Raw genomic sequence first — 22,566 nt, 5'->3', positions numbered from 1 at the left:
TCCTTTGTGAGGCGTTCCATTTCTCAGGGTGATCGAATGCGGGAGAAATTGCAGAAAAAGTCGCTACAGCTGGCGATGCAAGAACGGTGCTGCGGCCTCTGACATTGCAGCCAGCGAAAGTGCCTCGCCACCTGCTCGCTGCCGAAGCGTGCAGCTGCGAACATCTCAAATGCAGAGAGGGCGCGCAAAGCAAGAACTGGTAAAGCTCGCGGCAAAGGGTACTTGGGCGAAGCAGTTGCACGAGCCGTCGCTCCATATGCGACCGCCCGAGTAGCTCCACCCGAAAAGCAAAACAGTCAAGGTGGCACTTTGAGCAGGTGAGTGCGCGGTTGACTAATCTAATGTGTGCGGCCACGTAGAACGCCACGCATGAAGTAGTTGCCATCGTCCAATTCTTGGCTTTGTGCTTGACGTTTACGAGCCTCTTTGTCGATGACATCTACCGTGACTGCGGTCATCGAGTTCATGAAGGACACTCCATGTGACTTTTCTTCGTTCCTGCATCCCCTCGATCGAGGCCACCCATGAAAGCTCCTCTACTGGTGCAATAGAATCGGAGTAATCTGATCGAACAACGCCAAACGAGATTATATCCATGTGGCACATCTCTTAATTCAAACTTGAAGCTGAGCGTTGACAGCATGGTGGCCCAAGCCGCTTTGTTGCGAGACTGCATGCGTTCTGATTTATTTCCGTCATCATGTTCACTTCAGTGCTTGCTACTGAAATAATTAACACTTGAGGCGGAACCTGTAAGTGTGCAGGAATCTCAGCGTGTCCTCAAGTTATCGGTGATGCTTGGTGCGTGTCTCGGCAACCAAAAAAGAATAAAAAAAGGTTATCCGTAGACATCCATTCATGCATGGCAGTATTAAGGCACTCATAAGTAAAGGAACATACTACGCCTGAGCTCCGGACGGCAACAGTTTCATTTACACCACTGCAGGTTGTCAGTTATGCCTACTAATATTTATCGAAGGTATTTCTGACAGAATATACTTTAAATAAGTGGGTGCATACTGATGAATGGGGCACCTATGAGTACATTTTAAGGAGATTCGTCGTCGCTATGGGCACACTCGGCGCTCCTAGTGCGCCGAGATGCCGCGTTCAACACGTGCAAGCAGGGCCCGATGTGAATATCAAGCGCTGCCCTTCATGGCAGAAGCGGCGAACAAAGGTCGAAACATTAACAGCGTTTGTTTCCTTAGAGCCGCGAAATATATTTTCAAAGAACGGCCTCAAACATTCGCCACTGCAGGCGCCCGCGATGACGACAACAATGTCCGCGCCGCCCGAAGTCGGACCAAATTATTAAGATTTTCAGGTCGGTGTACTTTGAAGGAGGCTAGATCCCCCTGATAAAGCTTCAACCATTCCTATCACAGTTTACCCAGGGCTATTGTTACTCCGGAATTTGTTTATCGCACCTTAACGCGATGTTGTTTGTGTTCCCCTACTTCGAAGTATTTGAATTCGAAAGCAAGAAATAGGCCATTGAGATTAAGAGATGCCGTTCGGTATCTGCTACAGTAAAACGGCACGCGAAATGCCTGAGGGCGCGTAGAGAGTAAACGATAAGTAACTGACCTTGAACGCAAAAAAGGTATATGTTTGAATGGATTGGAACGTAACCTAGGGACTCCGCGTTGCGAGTCCAACGTGCAGCGACAACACCACTGCGCTTTAACATCCCTGCTAAGGGAAATATGACCGAGCGAACAGTTTTGGCTGTCGACGTAAATACCGTTAACACTCGGTACGCACAGCTCAAATTGTATTGAGCTCGGCGTCACTTCGTGCGTAAAAGGATCAGCATTGGGGTTACCAAACGTTTAGTCTGAATACATTAACAACAGTACGTCCACCCAGCCGCATCGGCCGGTGAGGATGACCGCTTTCGCTGCAAGATTAAACCCGATTCAGCAATTCCCGTTGACTGTTGACTGCGACGTCAACATACCAATTGAAGAACCAACCAGAGCGTCTAAAAAATTATTTTGCGTTCGCAATTTGCTAATTGCCTTCTGCTAAAGAGTACGTTTTTTTAATAAGAAAGCAGTAGATGGTCTAATTAGCGAAAATCCAGCTAGGCGTGGCACGACGATTGCACTATAAATGGTTGAAGCCGCAGATTGCGTAATAGTAAACAACAAACTGGGTAAACTCAAGTCCCCGGTTAGAACCATGCGCCTATGGAATCCTCGTCGAACACGCAGGCGCTACCCCACCGCTGATTTTGTTTCTTTACAGGGAAGAAGTAGTACACGTACAAGCGTAACAACTTTCGTATTACTTGGTCAAGCAGGCAAACGGATACATAAAGGTCGGGGAAAGCCCTAGTGCACGAAAATACGACTACACACGCGCGTTAAAAAGAGGGAAGCATTTATGTTGTTGGTTTAGAGAACTACACGCACTGCTACTGCCACCAGCATTTAACAAAAAAAAAGCGTGTTCATGTACGTTCCTCGGCATGCTGGTCACATTGTAGACACCACCACATACTGTACACGCCAATACAAAGGAACATGTCATAGCATAGTTGGCAAGGGAACCCGAACGGCAGAAAACGAATTCAAAATGGCGTGATATCCCTGTCGCGTCTTAGTGTTCGTTGCAAGATGTCTGAGCAAAAAAAGATGGGTTAGATTAACAATTGTAGACTCAGTCATCACGAGCAAAGGGTTTGTTGCCCTTCATTTCGCAGACTAGGCACATAGTGTTTCATAAATGTTAGGCTACGGGGTGATCGGATTCGGCCTACCGCTGGCGCTGAATCGCACTCGCAGATGGCCCAGCCGGAGTGTTATCTATGGCAAGACTGAGCAACCAACTGCTGCCAAAGCAGCCGATAACCCTTTTTTAGTCAAGTGGTACAGCAGTGGTCAACCTCCGAGAGTGCGTCGCTCCGAAGCCTCTCCGCAGGGAATCAAATCACGAGCAGTCAGATCTGCTACACTACCGCTCCGACAGTTCAAGGTCATTGCAGCGCGATGCATGACCTTGTGAGAAGTGTCGAAGTACAGATTTCGCTCTAAAAGAATCGCGGGTGCTAGCGAGCTACAGCTGGACGTAGCGAATGCGTTGTCACCTTTTGCTTAAAACTTTCTGTGAGAGATATGAAGTGAACCACGCGGGAGTCATCTGGGCAGTGTATTCACAGAACTAGCCAGAACACGCGTGTGCCAATAGCGTATATGTGTGTACTGAAAACAAGGTCATTAAGGACGAAAACAAAATAGAACAGGAAAACAATTATTCCCTGGGTGTTCGCCCCTCGCTCAAAAAGAATTGAAGGATGCAAAAGAAGAAAATATCATGTCTATGATAATATGAGGATTTTATCACCTCGTCGACGGCCTACAGACATAATTAGAGAGTGCTAATTACAAAAAGGGCACATCATGTTTGCGGTAATATCTTGTAGGCAAGACAAACAAAGATGGTTTGCAACGCCTCTCAGTCACAGTAACACAAAGAAACGAAAACAACCCAAGGGGAAAAAGTATCATGTCAATGGTGATGAGAGGAAACAATAGCATCGTGAGCACGGGGACGTGGGTTCGATTCCCTGTCGCGGCGCCCGCTTTTCTGATGAAGGCGGAAAGCAAAAACGCCCGTGAGTACGAGATTTGGGCGCACGGTGAAGATCCCCTGGCGGTCAAAATTAATGCGGAGCCCTCCACTACGGCGCGCCTCATGGCCTGCGTTGCGTCGGCGCGTAAACCCTACAATCAATCAATCAGAAACAGTCGCACCGCTGGACACGCTGCTGCTGTCAGTTCTCTCTCCACTAAGATGAAATTTCAAAGAGTACCTCAGTGGGCCTCCTCGGTAAAAAATGCAATGGAACACAAAAACACTGCATTGCGAGCAAACAGGAAACCTCTAGCTGCAGCTAAAAACACCAACACCAGCCGACGCAATAGCAACCATTACGCCGCAAAGGTTACATGCCCCACATATACCGCAGCAATCGGCTTCCATAGCAGCAATCACCTACACAACTAACTTAAAAACGGCTATACACGCGTACTATTTTTAATATTGCTCCATTTTGTTGTGTTGTTTGTTAACTATGTTTTCTGTAGGCATTTCCTCGAAACTAAATAAATAACTATCTATCTCGAAGTGTAAAGACATTTTGGCAACCGAAGACAGCGTCTACTCACGGCAGGCCTACTAATAAGTTTAAAGAATCACAAAGCTTGAAATGAAACGTAATCATTTCGCATTCCTGTACATCAGCATTCGTAAGTTCCTTTTTAAATTTAATTCATAAACCGCAGCTTGAAAATATTAAAGATGATTATTTCTAACATGCCAAAAAAAAGTCACACATGGTCCTTAATCGCGTCTTTCGCGAAAACGAGAACTTCTGCGCTGCCGCGCCGTATGTACGGTCATGGGCATATGAAAAGCGAACACGAAAAAAGTATGAACCTGAACACACAAATAGCGCGATTTTTTTTCTGTTAAAGTGAGATTGTCGCGTGCATTTATTACAGTAACTGAAGATTAAAAATGTGTTTTTCCAAGTATACCACTAGCGAGCCATTATTTTATCTCCACTCTCCAGATTCATTGATTTTGCGTGTTCTGGATCATATTTTGGTGTTCGCATTTGATTTTTTCGTTACTGTACATTCTAGAGGTCACGATGATTCCCGTCGTCAGTGCACAGCAGGCGCTGATGAACGTCAGGGCAATTTGCCACGCAAATAATTTCGTCATAGTATGTTTTATATTCTATGCACTTCAACCATTTCGGCACTGTTTTTTTGTCATTTACGCAGTTTTAATCTTTTTTTAGCCGCCTTTGTACATTATGTTAATCGGGAACACATGTTTTCGTTCCTGCTATCGGACTAGCATTATCTTGTCTGACGGCCACCAAACAGAAATGCGGAATGTAATCAAGATTGACCGTTGTTGTGACCGTCTTCTACACCGTCTAGAGTGATCGTGTTCTTCCTTTCATGCCACGTTTAACTGATACGGACGGTATTATTTCTGCATCAGCCGTGGGCAACAAACGTCACGGGATTTCTGTATCGCTACACGAGTGGCCAAGTTTGCACACGTCTATTGTTAGACCGCGTCAGTGCCGTCAAAGCCTTTACCGCATAAAAAAAATCATATAGAAGAGCATATTCAGCTTTGGTCCCATAATTTTGCGTGCAGCACAGCTGGATGCACTTAGTATCAGTAAAGTGCTATGAAATCACGTAATCTCCTTGAAAGTTAGCGCATTCAGTGTCGTTCCTAATGTCGCGTGACTTCTGTTTAAAAGTAGCTTGGTCATTGCTTGTTTTATTATTAAGGCAATGCAAACATTTCTGCCAGAACTTGTTTGTCATTTTGCATACTTTTATCGTTTTTTTTTCAGTCGCCTCGGCAGCGTGTAGCAGCCGGGAATGAATGTAACCATGCATCCTCTTGCTGCCAATACGCCAAGCTAAATTTTGTCACACTTGTAAGCTATGTGTAATATAAAGAACTGAACGCTTTGTTACAGGGGTCCTAAATCGGCTCCCGTAGGTCGCAATCTAAATAAAGAAATCGTTAGAGTAGCCCTTCACGACAACGTATACCAAATATACATAACACCTCTGTGTAAAGCAGGGGCCGCACGAACACGCAAAAAAGATCCTTTCTTGCTTTCCTTGCTTACTTACCACTTCCTCGCTGCAATACTGCCACGCTCTGACGCAACCTCTATGACGCACGAAGCATTGCGCAGTACGGCTCTGCTATTGGTTGTCCCCTTTAAATGCTAAATGCTGCAGCCAATCAGAGTTGCCGGCTCTGGGGTAAACGCGGGTGCGGTTCCGACGAGTGGTGCTCCGGCACCGGCGGCACGGCGTATCTTAGTAGGGACGAATGTCAATCATCACTATCACTATCATCACTATGTCACTCATCACAAGGTAGGAATAAAAGTACGTGCACATTAGCGGCTCCGTGCCGTGCCGCGCGCCGCTTGGCGACGTCTGCAGCCGCAGGAAACATGTTTTCGCCGAGAACGGCGAGTTTTTCTTGTTGCAGTGCGAATAGAACCGGGCCCCTTTCTGGCGTTCCGCAGAGCGCGAAGACCAATGAGGGATGGCGGTTGTGATGACGGGTTATGACGTCTCACGCCTGACGGCTTGCGCCAACGAGCGCTTCGAAGCTCCCCGTGGCGGGAGCTTCGTCGGTGGTAATCTTTAGTTACTGTCGTGAGTAACCCCCCTATCTGGCCTTCAAGCGCTAGTTTCCGCTGTTATAAAACCGACGCGGCGACGTGGGCACGACCGACGCGAGTAGCACGGTCGACGGAAATTTGATGCGGTACAGTGTTCTAAAAAATCCGGGCCGACCGCCGAACGCCCCCTTGAGAGGTAGTGGCTGTAGTCGGCGGAGGTAGGCCATCGTCTGCCAAAAAAAAAGGCCTGACGTAATGCCGAGCGGAGCCAATGGCTGCGCGAATCTGACGTTGCCGACATCACGTCTTCGACAGTGTAAGGCGCGGTAAGACGGTTAAGGCTCCAGGCCTTATTGCGAGCTTTTTTTAATGAACGATATCTCGGATAATACTCGACGATTTTAAACCATTTTTGCCGCAGGAAGTTACTTGGATAGTACTGCAGCGATTGCGCACGTAAAAGCACAACATTTAGAACCCTGTGTAGGGCCCCTTTGAGTTATTAGCGCAACAATTTCAGTTATCTGCACATTGAAAGATACGTTCAAGTATAACCTCTCAATGATTACAATGATAAGGTTACAAAGCGCTCGTTACTCTATTTATATATGACCTTTTAAACTGATAACATTTTGGCACTTTAACATATCAAATATATCAGACTTCATTAGATTGGATAGATGGGCAGATGAGGTGCGTCTTCAAGTTGGAATACGATGTTTGTTTTTTGCAGGATAAGTGCATTGGAGGAGGCTCGCTAATGTTTTCGCTATAGGCAGGGACATATCGAGCAAACATCACGTCGTTGTTCGACTATCTATCCGTCCCTTGAGGCGCCCGTTCTCATTCCTCCATCTAGTTTTAGTGCTCCCTGCCCTCACAACCTGTTTAAGGAGCCAAGCGCCTTTCTTTTGAAGACATTGCGTTTTAATGGCCCACCCCATCCCCCTATTATTTTTACATTCTAATAGCACTTCCAAATGTTACCTTATACTACCTGCTGCCGTCTTCCTTGTCGTCTACAAGCATTTAAAAATACTATAGAACTGTACTCGAGACCCATTCTATTTTACTGCCCAAGTTCACAATCCTCGGCAATCAAGGATGAAATATGTGGCATTGCTGGCTTTAGCTCGGCGTGCCTTCTAGAAGCAATCTTAGAGGTGGCTACAATCAAATAACTTGAAGCACTCAAGCAGTTCGCTAGAATAAAATCATTAACAAATTTATAATCAAAAATGGGGAAGCTTAAATGCTTTACTGTACCCGAAGTTCACCCGTAAGCTACAAAAGACTTCTTGCTCCCTTGGTATCTTTTTGTTTTCGAGAACACCACTTCAGCGCAAGCCGTGAACACACTTGTGCAGCCGACCAAGGAAATCCGTCTTCTCTGGCGAACAAAGGCAGTCAACCCGCCTAACGTGCAGCTGTTTCTACCGGCGCATGTTCATCAATCATAGTGAGACTTGAAGGACAGTGGCCTGGGGCTACTGGTAGGAAACATGCTCTTCACGTTGCGTTGATGTGTTGTTTGTTAAAAGAAGGTTAAAACAAAACGAATGCTTGGGAGCTGCGTGTAACTGTGAGTATATGATTCCACCTGACACTTCTTGCAGGTATCTTGGTTTTTCAAGTGGAGCATCTTGAGTGGCCCGGGTGACGTGACGGGAATAATGATCGTGTCACCCGACCAGCTGGCGGATGCAAGATTTTCAACTCGCCTTAGGGGCTAAAAGAAACTCGGGGAATATGCGGTGATGGATTGCACTGGCAACCCCGTGACCTGCGATAATGAGAAGAGGCTAGCGTGAGTTCAACCTGAAACTGTGTGACCCCGTCGACGTAATTCGTTGCACTAAGTGTTCCAACAGGTGAGCTGCCATAGTTACTCCACACGGAGGAAAAAACATGCACTCAAACAGCAATCTTAGATGACGTTCGCAGCTTATTTTCTTCTTGTATTTGTATTTTTGTGCTCCATTAAACAATTGTACGGCGAATTTTAAAGAAACAGGAAACAGGTATGGGTAAAAATTTGGATTTACTCTGTCTGAATGGTCAAAACAGCTAAAGTCGGCTTGTTGACGATATGCCATCCACTCAGCATTCCGCTTTTGCGAGAACAGCGTTGTTTTATATCGGTACGGTTACGTTTGATTTACTTCGGTAGATTTAAGCACGGCCGCTGCGTGGTAAACAGAAACTTTGAAGTCCCCATCTTAATATCCTATGAGGACGGCAAAGTTAACAACGCGTCGGATCGACGCGTCCGCAGACAGGCATCTCATATTCCAACCGTCGGTCGTACCTTGCCAGCAGCAACTAACTGAAAATTGGTGGAAGGCAACAACTTACGTCCACACGATGGCGTTGAAAGTAGAAGTCGTCTTCGTGCTGAACAAAATAAAGCCGCATATAGGAACCCAGAAGGTGTTCAAACACATTGTGAATGATTCCACAAGCATTCTCAAAGCACAGGGCACCCAAGTCCCCGATGTAGCCACTTACACCGTAAATCAGTTCAGCGTGTGGTACAGAGTAACAGTGATCGTTGACCCCCATCAAGAATCCTCTTAGAATCGAGCGCATCTGGCCCCACAGGGCTCCCCACATTAAAGCGGCCGTCAGTATTAAACAAAGAAAGTGAGGTCAGCAGTCAACGCCCTAAGTTATGCAGACACGTCGGTCGTTCTAATATGAAGACTGAAAAAGGCGTGCCGTTCTTGTGATTTTTTGGCATAAAAAATTCCAAACGGTTCAGTCTATTCACCTGCTCAAAAAAGTCACATTTCTTGTCGCACGTAACCAGTAGGTCGAGGCACATGCAAGGGTGCTAAGCAAACGAATAATTACTAAATCAGTAAGGCTGAATGATCTATGGTGCTCCGTCTTTACCAAACCGACGTAAGCTTTTGTACGCTTTCGGTTGTACTAAACGGGCTCCCCAATCCATACCTTTTTATTTGAGGTTTATTAGAGGCTTGTTTAAAGCATCACTAAAAAAAAGAAACAATAGCAAACGAATGGCCAGTCGTTTTTCAAGATTGCTGTATTCCCTATGTGCCGTTTGTACTGCACAAAATTACGAATACTGCCGCAAATGCAGGGGTCCGAAATGTTCTTATGATGACAACAAACACAATGTGCTGTTCAAAAAAGCGAACGCTGAAGACCTAAGAATTCCAAGTGCGAATTCAGCAACAGGAGTTATTTTGTGCGAGTAGCTCCGGCGTTGGCTATGACGTCCGACGGACGTGCGGGCGTGTATCCGTATACATACACTCCAAACCGGCACTGCCGACAATTGCGTCAACAGTTTTAAGAAGTGTCATTGTGTGCCCCTTTTTAATCATGCACGTCCGTTTATGAAGTACCAGGATTTACTTGGTCATGAACTCTGTGACGCCTTCACTGTTTCCAGACAAAAAGATACTTGCGTAAGGGTTTTTTAGATAAGGAGATTGGATGAACCGCTTGGATATGTTCTGGGTATTTTCAGGTTATTATCTTCGTTTTTATCTATCGTTAGGCTTAACTCTTTCGCGGCAAAAATTAGCCTTCAAATATTATTCAACGTTTTTGTTTGTGAGTGCTTTTATTTGTCCTGATGCTGGCGATGTTTAGTCATGAAATAAGCTAACTCGCCGAAGTTACCGTTTTAACTCAGGATTAGCGTATGAATAGCTAGCGCCTAAGAAGCCGCAGCCGGAAGAGCTTCTCACAATTACACCATTTATGTAATAAAAGAAGTTTTCAGGAAGACATGTATTAAGGGCGCCGGATCCAGTTTTCACCTGTCTCCCCAGTGCGTCCTGGAACAGAAAGTACATGCATTTTCATGGAGAACACAACCGATTGAGTCTTAACGATTGACGCCTGAGCTTCGTTTCTGTAATGAACCCGTTTGTGACGGAACTGCTTCTTAGTCCAGATAAACATATTCAACCAACAATACAGTACTCTGCACAGGCATTCCGAAAGCAAGCGCTTAGTATTACGATTTATGAAATTACCTTAGCGTTCGTGACCCCGAGAAAAAATGACGATACTAGACAGCAGAACGTACAGGCGTAAAATACATCCAGTTTAAAATACTGCGCTCCAACTGTTATGAAATTTATATTGAGAGCCAACGTCAGCACACGTTTGCTACAGTTCAATGCGCCCAGAGATCTTCAAACATTGGAAGATGTGAACTTTGGTTAGCCGTTGCCATCGTGCACACTAACTGCAGCAACACGATGTTTTTCTTGCTTTATTTTGTTTCTCTTATTTTGTGTCTCTGTCAGCAGGCTGGTGTCAAGTGACCACATACAACAATGGTGAAAAACGTCATATTGCTGTTGTTTGCTGTCTGGACTATTCTTTTCATGACCCGACGCACAGGGCGCCGCAGGACTGAGTGGACGGAAGAAGAAAAGCGGTGAGGCCATTATATATAGTGTGAGCGTGGAATGTATCTTGGTATTCTCGTATTTAAAATCGTTTCTTGCGCTCCCCTGCAGAAGCAAAGTTCAACTGAAAGCTTATGAAAAGTCTGCAAGGAAAAAAGGCACAGGGAGGGCACGAAGAATTCTTACAAGATAGCTGTGTCGTGATTTTTTTCTGTGCCCCCTTCGTTATTAAGATGGATGAGTTTCAGTATGGTCTACCAACTAGCCGATGTTCCGATTCTGCGAGAAAAATTGATTTTAGCATTGGGCTGGCATGCCACCACTTTGAACACAGATTCTCCTCGCATTGAAAACTTTGAAGTTTAACGTATAGAAGGTTGTTAATTGTGGGAATTTACTTAGGGCGAGTGTAAGTTACGCGATGCTGCAATTGATAAAATCATCAGCAGCGCCTCCTGCTCCCTGCCATGCGACCGTTTCTAAAGATAAATGCAGAAAATAGCCAGGCGACAATTGCACCCGATTTCATGCAATCCCGGACGTTTCAAGGGTCTCCCAAGAAGGGGGGAGGGTTTCTCTCTTTGCCGCAAGGGGATGAAAAGGGAAGGGAGCCTCTAGTTTCTGAGGTTAGCTGCCTATTCCTCCGGACGAACTGTAGAACTTGCGCAGCAACGGTGCGACCGCTCTCGAGTGAGCACCCGTTGACCTCCCAGCCGGCACGAGAAAACCACAGTTCAGCGGCTTCAGCAGACGTCACAATAAGGGAAACTTGGCTTAATTTCAATCGCGGGTTCGTGACTAGAAAGTACTGCACAGCGTATCGACGCTTAGATCCTAGAGGGAGGAATAATCTCAGTAGAGAATTTTAAGCTCTGGAACCTCCCCTGTTCATGGCTAGTTATGTTGATTTTCGCGTTGGATTAGAGTAGATTTGTGCGAAGCCAGGAGTATGGCGGAAACAGTGCCCAGTATGCCTAGCCACACAGATGGGCCAGCCATCCCGTTCTCGCTGATACTATCAAGAGCTCTTAAACGATGACGGAACCCCTCTTATCAAGGCAGAGGTCTAAAGCCTGCCGTTGTCGAGCACAAAATAATTTATTCACATGTAGGCGCAAGCCACCTGCGTCTTGCACAGATTATGCTGGCGTTTGGCTGTAGCGAAAGAGGGCATACTATGTGATAGTGTAGGTTTTCGGGCCTCTCCTTTTGCAGTGCTTCCAATTCCCCCAAAGGGGTTACTTTTTTATGTCGGTGCCAATCACAGTGGAAGTCCCGTGTAGCGAGTCCTGGGGAATAATTCTGAGTTTTGTTTATGTTCGCCTGAAAGCGTTCGTTTCGAACGAGCTGTAATTGACCGAAAGCAGGCGACCAGAGGCGACGCAGCACACAAATTGGTCAGACGATCTGCAAGTGCAAATACTGTACGACTGAAACGAACGCAAAATGGACATCTTCCAAACAAACAAAACTCAGAATTCCACCCCCGTTCTCCTTTCCCTTGCTGAAATACGGAATAATAGGGCTAGCGTGTTGATCTCGGTAGCTTCGTCCGGAAGCATTTGGGACTATATTTGCCCTAGTGTAGGCAGCTGCACTTGTTAAAAAGTACACTTGTACAAAACCAGGAATATTCCTTACCTTAGGCCATGCAGCGCCAGTTGTGGCAGAAAGCAGAGCTAGAGGGAAATGCTTGTAAAGCTTAACCTCCGAAGTTTAGTCTGACACCCCCTCGTCCAGAATGCATAATTGTTTATGCGGCAATTAGCTCACGAGAATGACGTCGACCGGAACTTTTTTATCACAGCGTTTTTTCGCCCCCCTTAATGTTATAGGTTGCTGGACAAGCCGCTCTTCTTGACCCCACTCATCGAGTACAACGAAACAGAAAAAGCACGCCACTTGAGCAGAGTAACAGTATTTGAAGACTTTGACATCGAGGCCCACTCCGGTTACATCACAGTGCAGAAAACATTCGGGAGCAATCTCTTCTTCCTCCTCACAAAAACTAAGGTAAATGCGTTACCATAAATCTCTGTAGTGCAATTGTGTTTATGTGAACTTTTTAATATCAATTTCAACTTTTAAACCAAAGCTTTTTACCTCACAGACAGACAAACATTTTTATTATTTGGGATGGCTCGAGGCCGCACGGTTGTAGGAGGGGGTTAATAATGTCCGGCCATGGCTGCCTCACAAACGAAGTGCCACAACGCAGCCAACGTAGCTTGGTGTCCATCACGTGGCCGGATCCAGTCCTCATAGGTGAGGACCCAGGCGGGACAATATTTTGCGCGAAGCTGATCGAATGCCCCGCAGTCCCAGACGAGATGGCGGATTGTTGGGGTCACGTGTGTTTTGCAGGCGAAGCAACGGACTGGTCTAGGAAACGCAGGAGCGGAACCACTGTTAGAGAGATTTCCATCGCGGGATGTAGGTTGGTCGCGCACGCCGTCGTCGCGCACGCCACTCCCATCGTGGCGTGCGCGACGAGAAACTCCCAACCAGGCTAAAATAAAACTACTGGCACCGCCAGGGATCGCGAAGAGAAGCGGAGAGAGAGAGTCCGTCGTCCTAGCGCCTAAGCTACGCCCGCAGGTGTGAGGCGGGGTACAGACTCTGGTTTTTGTACAGACTCTGGCGCTTTGGAGTCGGCACATGAAACAAGAGTGACGGAGAGGCAGTGAGAGAGATGAGCAGAAGCCGCCCTCCTCTTTACGCTTCGAGGGACACCCCTCTCCGCTTTCTCTCAGCCGACGCATGACCGGGCTAGAGCGGCGGCGCCCGCCGCTTGAGCCTGGCCATGGCTCAATCCGTATCCCACGTAACGGCTGTCAGAATCTCTGGTTTCAGTCTTTGTAGAGCCACGTGTGTGAATTCAAGTGACGTCGCATGTGTAATTGAGGGTGTCCTTTACAGTTTTGCTTTGCAACCTCCTTCACAACGTGTATTGGAGACAGAAAGAGAGAGAGAATAAACTATATTAAGTTTGGCAACTGTGATGCTTAGTCGTCGACCGTGAGTCCTTGTGCTCTGATTGCGGCCTCTGCCATCTGAGCGGCCCAGAGTTGGTATTCCTGGTAGGAGCGGGCAGCACGGTCTTCCAATGCTCACTGTTAGTGATTGTGCAGCCACTTGTGATCGCCTGCATACATTGCCATAACATGTGCGCCACGTCCGTTCGTTCCTGACATCTATGAAACTCGTGGGAGTAGCTTCCTGCGTAGCAATAGCTATCCACAAGTGGGTTTGGATACGAGTGGGTCTGTAGGAGTCCACTGGTATCCAAACGTGGATTGGAGCAAAATGTTTTTCTCAGTCTAAATGCTTTCGGAACTTAGTCAATAACCATTTATAATATGGGGTCACAAACTACCGCAACCAGCAAACTGCTGCTCTATGCCATCGGATAACTGTGAAACTTGCTCAAAAGAGTTTTCTCTTTATCCTGGTCTTACAGTTCTTCTACCGATATAAGTACGTCGTTACAGCGGTGTAGCCGCTATTTGCCGCCGTTCTGTTAGTTGTGGCAAAGAGAGTATTCGATAGCCACTTTAAAAAACTGTGGTTGATTCCTCTGTCATAGGAATCAGTAAAACACGATAAGTGAAATGTGCAGCGAAATCTGTTGCTGAGCATGATTTGCGAGTCGGCGGCTGTCTTGTGGGTGTGCTTGGCGAGCAACGCCCTGGTGGCGGGTTGTTTCGGCGAAGGTGCACTGGCGTCATTTCCGTGACGGATATGACGTCCGTGAAATCTTGTGGCATTGCGGCATAAAACACTTTTCATGTTGAAATATAAGACCAGAAAACGAACAAGCCTAAGTATGCCGTACACTTTCTTACTAAAGGTTGCTTCCCCGCAAGAAGACCCTAAGTGCAGGGGCGCACCCTTTACAGCCGTTTGCTTCGTTGTACTGGTGTCACTTCAGTGGTGGATATGACGTCAACGAAATCTTGGTGTATCCGGGAATAAAACTCTTTTGTGTTAAAAGAAAGCCACAAGAGCAAAGCAGGAATGGAAGGCATATATACTGTGAAGAGCAAATCACGCAGTGCCGCTCGGCGCTGGCGATAACTAACGCATTCACAATGCTTCCAGGCGCGAAGGAAAGAATGAAAAAGTTTATCGGAAGCGTTGCAGAGTCCTGTTAAGTCAATGTAAAGCAACTCTGCAGTGCAGCCTAATGGGACTCCACAACACCTCCGATAAACGCTTTCACTCTTTCCTTCGCGTCTCGAAGCTGTGCGAAAGCTTTAGTCATCAGTTCGGAGCGGCACTCCGTGATGCGCTCGTTGCAGCAGATACGTCTCCCGTTTCTGCTTTCCTTTTGTGGCCTTCCTTTTAAACTTGCTATCGAATGCGTTAATTGCTGTGATTGACGGAAAGCCGGCAAATAGCAGCTACACCGCTGCACTTACAGCGTTCGAAGAACGCGAAGACCGCGTAAGAGAGAAAAATGTTTTGCGCAAGTTTCAATGTTTTCTGATGGGCACAGCGCAGAAATGTGTTGGCTGAGGTACTCTGCGACCCCTTATTCCGAGTACTGGGTGTGTTTGCTGGCTAAGTTATGCAAGCATTTAGGATTTCGGAAAAATTGAATCAAAAAGTGTTGCAGAGTCCATTTAACCACAGTTGGCTACGTGGATTGGCCAAACCGTGTAGCCAACAAGGGGGCTAAACCTCCTTGGCAGTACGAAGGAATAAGTTTGCGCAAAAGACAAGGACAAGAGAAAAGAGGACAAGCCAACAACAAAATGTCACAACGTGATGCCGAGCATACCACCCGGCTTAAAACGTCGGTCTGTGCTGTGGCTTCACAAAATGCAGGCTTGGCGGTGGGCGTTGCGCACTTCCTTAACGCGGGTTACAATTTTGTATCGGATAGCATGCCCGCATCTTTCATTCAGCAATTCGGCTTTGCTGGAGGCATGAATACCTCACTGGAGAGCATTGTTGTGAAGCAGAACAACGGGGTTTCTTCGAATGCCGAATACTTTTTTTCCAGTACGCACTACAATTAACAGCATATTTGTTGGGACAAAGATACGTTGTCACTGAACCAAAGTAATATTTCGTATTGATCCTTTATTATATTTTTAACCTATTTATTTCGGCCTATGTTCGGGCGGGAAACCACAGGGGCTGGCATTGACGTAACGCAATTTTATGTGATTTGAGGCAAAACCCGCTGGCCGCAGCCGGAATGAATCATTATGAAATTAAGATGTTCTACAGTTTTGAAACCGTTTTCTATAGCGGAGGTGTGAGCCTATGTTAGCCATTATATACGAGCAAAACATTGTAGCTTACGACGCATTTTTTTGTGGCTTCAGCGCGCTGGTGTAAAGCATCAAGCTGGGGTAAAAGGTATATGTTTTGCGTAAATCGTTCTCAGTGGCCTGACTTATTGCAGTCTTGTCTAGTAGCTCGCCTTCTTACAAAAAAGTCACGTGGATGCCCGCAGGAAAATCGCATGAGCAATAGGCGAAGGTATCAAGACAATAGAATAAACTTCCACAACTCATGAGGAACATGTACCTACATGTTGCAGCCCAATTTATTTGAGCCATGTAACCATTCATTTCTGAAACCTGCACCGCTAATGCTAAAGTGGCTGTCCTCAGCCCTCTGCAAACAGCCCGACCACGCCATCAGTCCGCACCCATTTTACGTCACACCACTCCACCACTTGTTTCTTCGATAGTTCGCGAAAGCAAGAAGCAACCCAAAAGGGGTCAAAATAAATAAGAGCAAAGTCAAGAGCATTTAAGAACGTCCACAACTGCAATGTTCGGAGTTAGAAATGATAACTATGTGCCACTTAAAACCGAATGGACGAACAGTGACGTGTTGTCGGAGCTAAGTTATCCTGAAATATGGTATTTTTTGCCGAGGAAGACGGACATAAGCGTTTTCTGTATCTCTATTTTGTCACACGTTTTGTCAAAATAATTCAACAAATGAATTTAGAACGTGCATCCTAGAGTACCGTCGGACGGCGCTCCAGGCGAGCGCTGTAGCTATGGCTAGAGTGCCGGACGACGACATCCAAATTTTTTGGACAAGGCTGGCACAGCGCAGAGCGTCTGCTGTTTTGTAGAGGTTCCGTTTTAGCTCCCCCATACCAAAGGAGCTTGTTCGAGTGCGGCTCTCACCTTCTTTATTTTCCATAACCATAACTTTTATGTCTTAAGTTATTAGAGCATTCTGACGGGCTAGTTGGTCTGACATGATGTGAATAAAATTTGCGCTACAAGGACTGGATGACAGAAGAGGACACACCACACTGCGCTGTGTGATGTGTCCTCTTCTGTCGTCCCGTCCTTGTAGCGCAAATTCTATGTCTTAAGTTAGTTTTCAGTGTTTTAAGCAATTTCTTACTGTTGGGTACGTTAGGTTAGCTTAGGTTACATCACCTTACAATACGTTCGAGAAAGGGAAGTAGTTGCCACGCGTAGTTTCTTTTTTGGTGAAACGTTGGTAGGGTCGTTTTTTTGGAGTGCTTGTTGCGCCGTAAGACAGCGCTCTACACACGGCCAAATTAAACACTACCACGTTGCGAGGCGCAGCAATGTTGCTAGATAAATTTATGGCTGTTTCGGTGCTGAACTTCAGCGATAATTATGTGTATGTTATATGCTGCATTCCACCCCCACCCCCCCATCCCAGAATTCTCCCGAAAAGGCTCCGCTCATCCTGTGGACGTTTGGGGGCCCCGGTGTGTCCTCTCTACTGGGGCCGCTGCTCTTCAATGGGCCGTTGACACTGGATCGTCATGGACGGCTCGGGCGGGTAGCGCCTTCCATGGGCAACCTGCAGTCCTTCGCCCACGTCATCTACCTGGACCATCCAGTTGGGAGCGGATATAGCTTCGCCAAACACGACGCGGACGACCGGCCGTTCTCCAAGAGCATCAATGACAGCGTGAACGGCATCGATGAGTTCCTTCGGCAGTTCGAGTTGCTTTTCCCAGAGTTCCAAGGACGCGAGCTGTACATCGCCGGGGAGTCATACTCAGGTATATATTAGGTTGAAAGCCCTATTGTGATATCTCAGCCCACTACGCAGAAATGTAAAGTCTGCCCTGTTCCGTAATTTTTGAAAGGTGGCTGCACGCTACGCAATCGTATATACAATTTTGTACACCTAGTAAATTAGGTAAGACATTCAATACTGTGGACAAGACGCTAGTAGCAACAGTGTGGGGCAGAGGATGTGCAATTAAAAGAGGAACGATGTGGGTAGCGCAACTGGCCACTGTTGGCTTATTGCCAATATACGCTGCCTAATCAACGTTGCGAAGCATGGCGTTGCATAAATATTAGACTGACCGAGCACTAGTGCGGCCTAAACTTGAATATGCGTAATCCCTTTGGGATTTTCACACTGACATGCCCATAGATATTCATGTTCAAGTGTCGCAGGCAAACAAAAAGGACGAGGGACGCAGAAGAACGCACAGGACGGGCGCTGACACATGTAGTATTTATTGAAAAGAAACACAAATACACAGCCTACACCCTAAATGTGGTGTGGTGAAAACTAAAAAAAATGTAAACATCAGGTTATTGGGATGTTATGTGATATTTCAAATTTTCCTCGTGTTTTCATCACACCAGATTTTATGTGTAGGCTATATATTCGTGCTCCTTTTCAATGAAATGCTAGTTGCGAAACAGCAGCCGCGTTTTGTATTCACCAGCGTCCTTGAGTCCTTCTTCCGCTTTTTGCACTTCTACATGATTTCCCACCAACCAGATAATCGTATTCGTACAACCATTATGAACAGTTCTCTCGTTTGAAAATTCAAACGGGATTCCCGAAACAATGGTGCAGCGCTATGACTGCCACAATCTACGCACATATTTAGGAAGATTGTAAAGCTTTATTTCTTCCTCCTTAATCACGCACAAATCAATGTTGAATTCTGGGCTAAACGCAGGGCCCCGGCAAACTGCGTTAAAATAAGCATGAACGCTGTATTTTTGCTGGTCTTTCCTCCAATAACAATACTGCGCAAATCGCAGCACGGGACGCCTTCGGCTACGCTTACCGTTATCACAGGAACAGTGGAGACATGAAAAACAGCTTCAAGTTGGCTGGAATTATGAGTGGAGCCGGCTTGATAGCGCCGTTCGTCCAAGCCGCCAACCCTGCACAATTCCTGTTGAACATTGGCCTTGTAGGCCCGGAGGGTCGACGGAAGTTCGACGAGAAGTTTAGACAAATCAAGGACGCTGTGAAAGACGAAGAAATGCTTGTGGCACTCCTTCTCCTCAGGTGAGATTCTGTACAGATTTATGCTATGTGCCTCCCCGGCATTGTAGAATGGTTTGGCGCTCTTATAACGAATGTTGGTTAACAAATAAACAAAGAATGTATTAAGCTCATGGCCCCTGTATGGCGGCACTGGCTTAAGCCAAAGAAGTAATAATCAATGTTTTATAATGGCATTGGTAAAACTGCATTTCAGCCGTGCCTACTCATGCTCGAACACAGGTTATACTTAACGCACGGGCATACGTATACGCGTCCTTGAAAATTCGGTGGCCGGCCGATGTAGAAAATAGTTTTAACCTGTGTTTGGCAAATCTTCCTATCGGTTCTGCGTGCTGTGTGTCCAAAACAAATGGGTATATTGCCATGCTATAACGCAGGCCAAGGAAATTTTATTGGTATTATTTGAAAAAGCCTCTTTCTGACTGCTGTCATCGTATACCAGCTAAACGGTGACAACTTCGGGTTCTACTGGGTGCCCTTACAATCGTATGTTTACCTAATTATTTCCCTTTAAATATCTGAGGAAGCACATGCTTCAGAACTCATGCAGCCTGCAGCATGACCCTACAAAATTGCCTGTGTCTCTTTTGCGGCGGTCTGCTTGTTTTTGGACTAAAGCTACACAGATCGCTTACACTTGTGCCGTCCACCCCTGGTTCTTTTAATTAGTTTTTCGTAATACCCTTATCTGCGAGACATCGGTACATCTCTCTCATCCTCTGATCTTCCCCTCCGCACAAACATATTACGTATTCCCACCTAATTAACCTCTGCCGGAAATCAGGAAATGACCTGAGCTCGCCCTTACGCCTCATTATGCGACATGCGCCTCCTTCGCGCGGCTCGCCCCGATGATCAAGCGCCCCGCGATAACAGCAGTGGCGCGAACCATCTGTTATGAGCCTGGCCGTCCATTTCCTCGGCACTTATGCAGGAGCCCCGAAGAATAGTCTCTAGCTCTATTCTGGTGACCGTAAGATCTCTAAGGATAGATAAAGGGTTCATAGTACTAATTCCCCTGAAATCGTCCATGCCGGCGATAGTGTGGATTTAAGCACAAACGACCGTCTTAACCTATATGAAAATATCACCGTTAAAAGACTTGTCTGTGCTCCGCGTTTCCCTGGTTTACATGAATCTTATTGGAGTTACGTTTTTTTTCTCTGCTCAGGGAAGTTTTCTCCGGAGGCGACGGGCACGCGCCATCTCTGTACCAAAACGTCACAGGATATCGGCACCGGGCATCGGCGCTTCATTCAACAGAGCCCCTCGAGTTCACTTCGTATCGAGTTTACCTAAGAAGCGATGATTTCAAGAAGGCAGCTCACGTGGGCCTTAATGCTACGATGGAGCGCCAGAAGAGTTACGTGACTAACAGCCTGTACGCGTACGATGCCTTTACGGACATCAATGACATTGTGCAGACAGTGTTGGAAAATCAGCGTGTCCTCGTGTATGGTGGTAATATGGATGTGGTGTATCCAGAATTATCGACGTACAGGTTCTTGACGACTCTCAAGTGGAGTGGAGAGAAAGATTTCAAGAGGACCAGGAGAAAGCCGTACACGGACGCTTCTGGAACGGGAGAAGTGGTTGGGTATAAACTGCAAGTTAAAAATCTCACGTACGCACTGCTGGTGAATGCAGGGCACCACGTGTCTTTCGATAAGCGCGCGGCAGTCATCGACCTGTACAAGGAGTTTGTGGTTGCTAACACAGAAAATAGCTAGAAATGGCACTTTGTTTTTTTCCGTAGCTGCAGTTTATCGACACATTTTAAAGAATAAATTCTGCCAAAAAAACAAAAACTAATTCAGCTTAGTTTGATTGCCTCATTTTTAATATAGGTGACTCTCCTCCTATGTAAGTTTAAGGCATTAATATACAGCGTGGAGCTGCCACATTTGTTGCACATTTATTTTGTTTCAATTTAGCTTTGGGATTAAAACAACTTCGTAGATTTTCGAAACAACTCGTCGAATTCTTTATGTATTGATGGTGCACTATTATGAACAAGAGTTGCGTCGATCCACCATGACTACTGCTATAAAACAACGTAACAGAACTGCGAGTTCGCCGTGTTGCTGTATATTCATGATATGCAACGCGCAACGGAAACGAAAACAGGCAAGTATGTAGAACCAAGCGTGAGAAGAAACTGAGCTATTTATTGAGAAAAAAACATATGTACAAAGTAAGCGCTACAATCATCATCACGAAGCCGATAGTTTTAATCTAATGAATACACAAACCTACGCTTAAAACATTTCATGCAATCATACCACACCGTCCTAATCTTTAACTACAATATAACACTCAAACAGCCTTGATCTAAAAAAGAGAAATAACATGCGGTAGAAGGACAGACGGCTGGCTAACAAAGCAATGTCCATCTTTATACAAACATCCTCAATTGTCTCTTTCTCTGACGTGTTTTAGTGCTTGCAAGCAATAAGCGCATCCGATGGATTTCAATGATGCGGGAACTCCTAGCAGCACGCAACAAATGTGAATATGACGCCCCATTTAACAAGCTGTGATGTTCGCGAAAGCGAACGTTCAGGCAAGGGCCAGTCTTGCGTTTTTCTTTCTCACGTAAAAAATACGCTGTAAAAAAACGTCTTTTTCGCCATTTCAAACTTTTGTGCCGTTTTAAGCGGAATTTGTGAAGGAGGCTGCGGAGCTTTAAAGTTTCACCGACCACATTTAGTTGTACAGTTTTATGGTGCAAAATGTAGGGAAACGCTTAAGACATTGTGGTTGGTTGATAGTGTCATTCTTTTCTTACCAGATAAGACAATAACAGAAAACAGAAAGAAGCGTTCTGCGACACCTTTCTGCCATTTAAACTGGGGACTTTGTTATTTATATACGCCTGCAGAAGTTCTTTTTGGTGGAAGCGTCAAGAAGTTGCTGTCACGATGGGCAAGGGCGGGGCACTCGAGTTTTATAACTTCAATCATGCCTGAATTGCTCATGTGCTTCATAGTACAACGATGCCATAAATTGAAGGTTTTGTTCAGCACCAGATTCTGAAATACAAGCGTTTTATAACCCAAAATATTGTCCTTATACTCAGGAAAGTGAAAATTGAACGAGATCGGCAAGGGTGGCGTAATTATCGTGATTATTGCGCAAGAAGCACAACGCAGCAAGGTCTACATCGCGACCTCCGTATATCTGTAACGCAGCTTTCGTAGAACTATAGGCTGACACTGTAATAATAGCGGTGTTTACTTCACTTGATGACAAGACACTATCAGTAGTTTAAAATTGCGCGGAGTGCCTGACCATTCTTTGACATTACTGACGTATGCTACCTGTGACGTCTTATGCATAGAAAAACGCGCCCGCTGTGTATAAAAATATTGCAGTGCGCCAAATGTGCGAACATGTGCTGTTTATGAGTGGTTTGAACGCCGTATGCTCGTATCCTGTATACCTGAGTAATGTCGAAGTCTCGGCCTGTTGATTCATGATTGCTCAACGAACAAACCAGTGAAAACACGCTACACGAAGAGGAGAAAGAAATGGACATGGACGAGCACACGGTCAGTCAATTATATTCGTTTATAGCGTTAGCTTACCAAAGTAATATTCTGCCGAATTGTGGTTCCTTGCTAAAGCTCATAAAAACTGAAAGCAGACAACCGCTTTAGCCGCTAAGATATACCTACGCTAATTAGCAGATGCGAACTTGTC

General features: G+C 45.9%; 1 protein-coding gene across 6 annotated transcripts; it reads left to right on the top strand.

The window, feature by feature from the left end:
* Nucleotides 1-173: 173 nt before the first annotated feature.
* LOC144153910 (venom serine carboxypeptidase-like) lies at nt 174-20,826 on the top strand. 6 transcript variants are annotated; one of them, XM_077685665.1, is made up of 7 exons: nt 174-317; nt 7,804-7,994; nt 10,480-10,610; nt 12,417-12,594; nt 17,254-17,602; nt 18,612-18,864; nt 20,036-20,826. In XM_077685665.1, the coding sequence occupies exons 3-7, from the start codon at nt 10,507-10,509 to the stop codon at nt 20,592-20,594; spliced, it is 1,443 nt and encodes a 480-aa protein (XP_077541791.1). In that variant the 5' UTR covers nt 174-317; nt 7,804-7,994; nt 10,480-10,506; the 3' UTR covers nt 20,595-20,826. The 6 variants fall into 6 exon arrangements, with proteins under 6 accessions (XP_077541791.1, XP_077541790.1, XP_077541789.1 ...); XM_077685664.1 differs by having other exon boundaries at nt 10,477-10,610; XM_077685663.1 differs by having other exon boundaries at nt 7,804-8,058.
* Nucleotides 20,827-22,566: the final 1,740 nt, after the last annotated feature.

Source organism: Haemaphysalis longicornis, unplaced genomic scaffold (assembly GCF_048455015.1).
Source record: "Haemaphysalis longicornis isolate Haplotype H1 unplaced genomic scaffold, Haemaphysalis longicornis Haplotype H1 scaffold_9, whole genome shotgun sequence".
NCBI lineage: Eukaryota > Metazoa > Arthropoda > Arachnida > Ixodida > Ixodidae > Haemaphysalis > Haemaphysalis longicornis.
This window is presented reverse-complemented; position numbering and strand designations above follow the sequence as displayed.

Bases quoted from the DNA above. Each gene is read 5' to 3' on its own strand.
- LOC144153910 (XM_077685665.1), top strand. From the start codon at position 10,507: ATGGTGAAAAACGTCATATTGCTGTTGTTTGCTGTCTGGACTATTCTT. The intron at 10,611-12,416 runs GTGAGGCCATTA...TTAATGTTATAG, and splicing joins TGGACGGAAGAAGAAAAGCG to GTTGCTGGACAAGCCGCTCT. The intron at 17,603-18,611 runs GTATATATTAGG...CGCAAATCGCAG, and splicing joins CGCCGGGGAGTCATACTCAG to CACGGGACGCCTTCGGCTAC.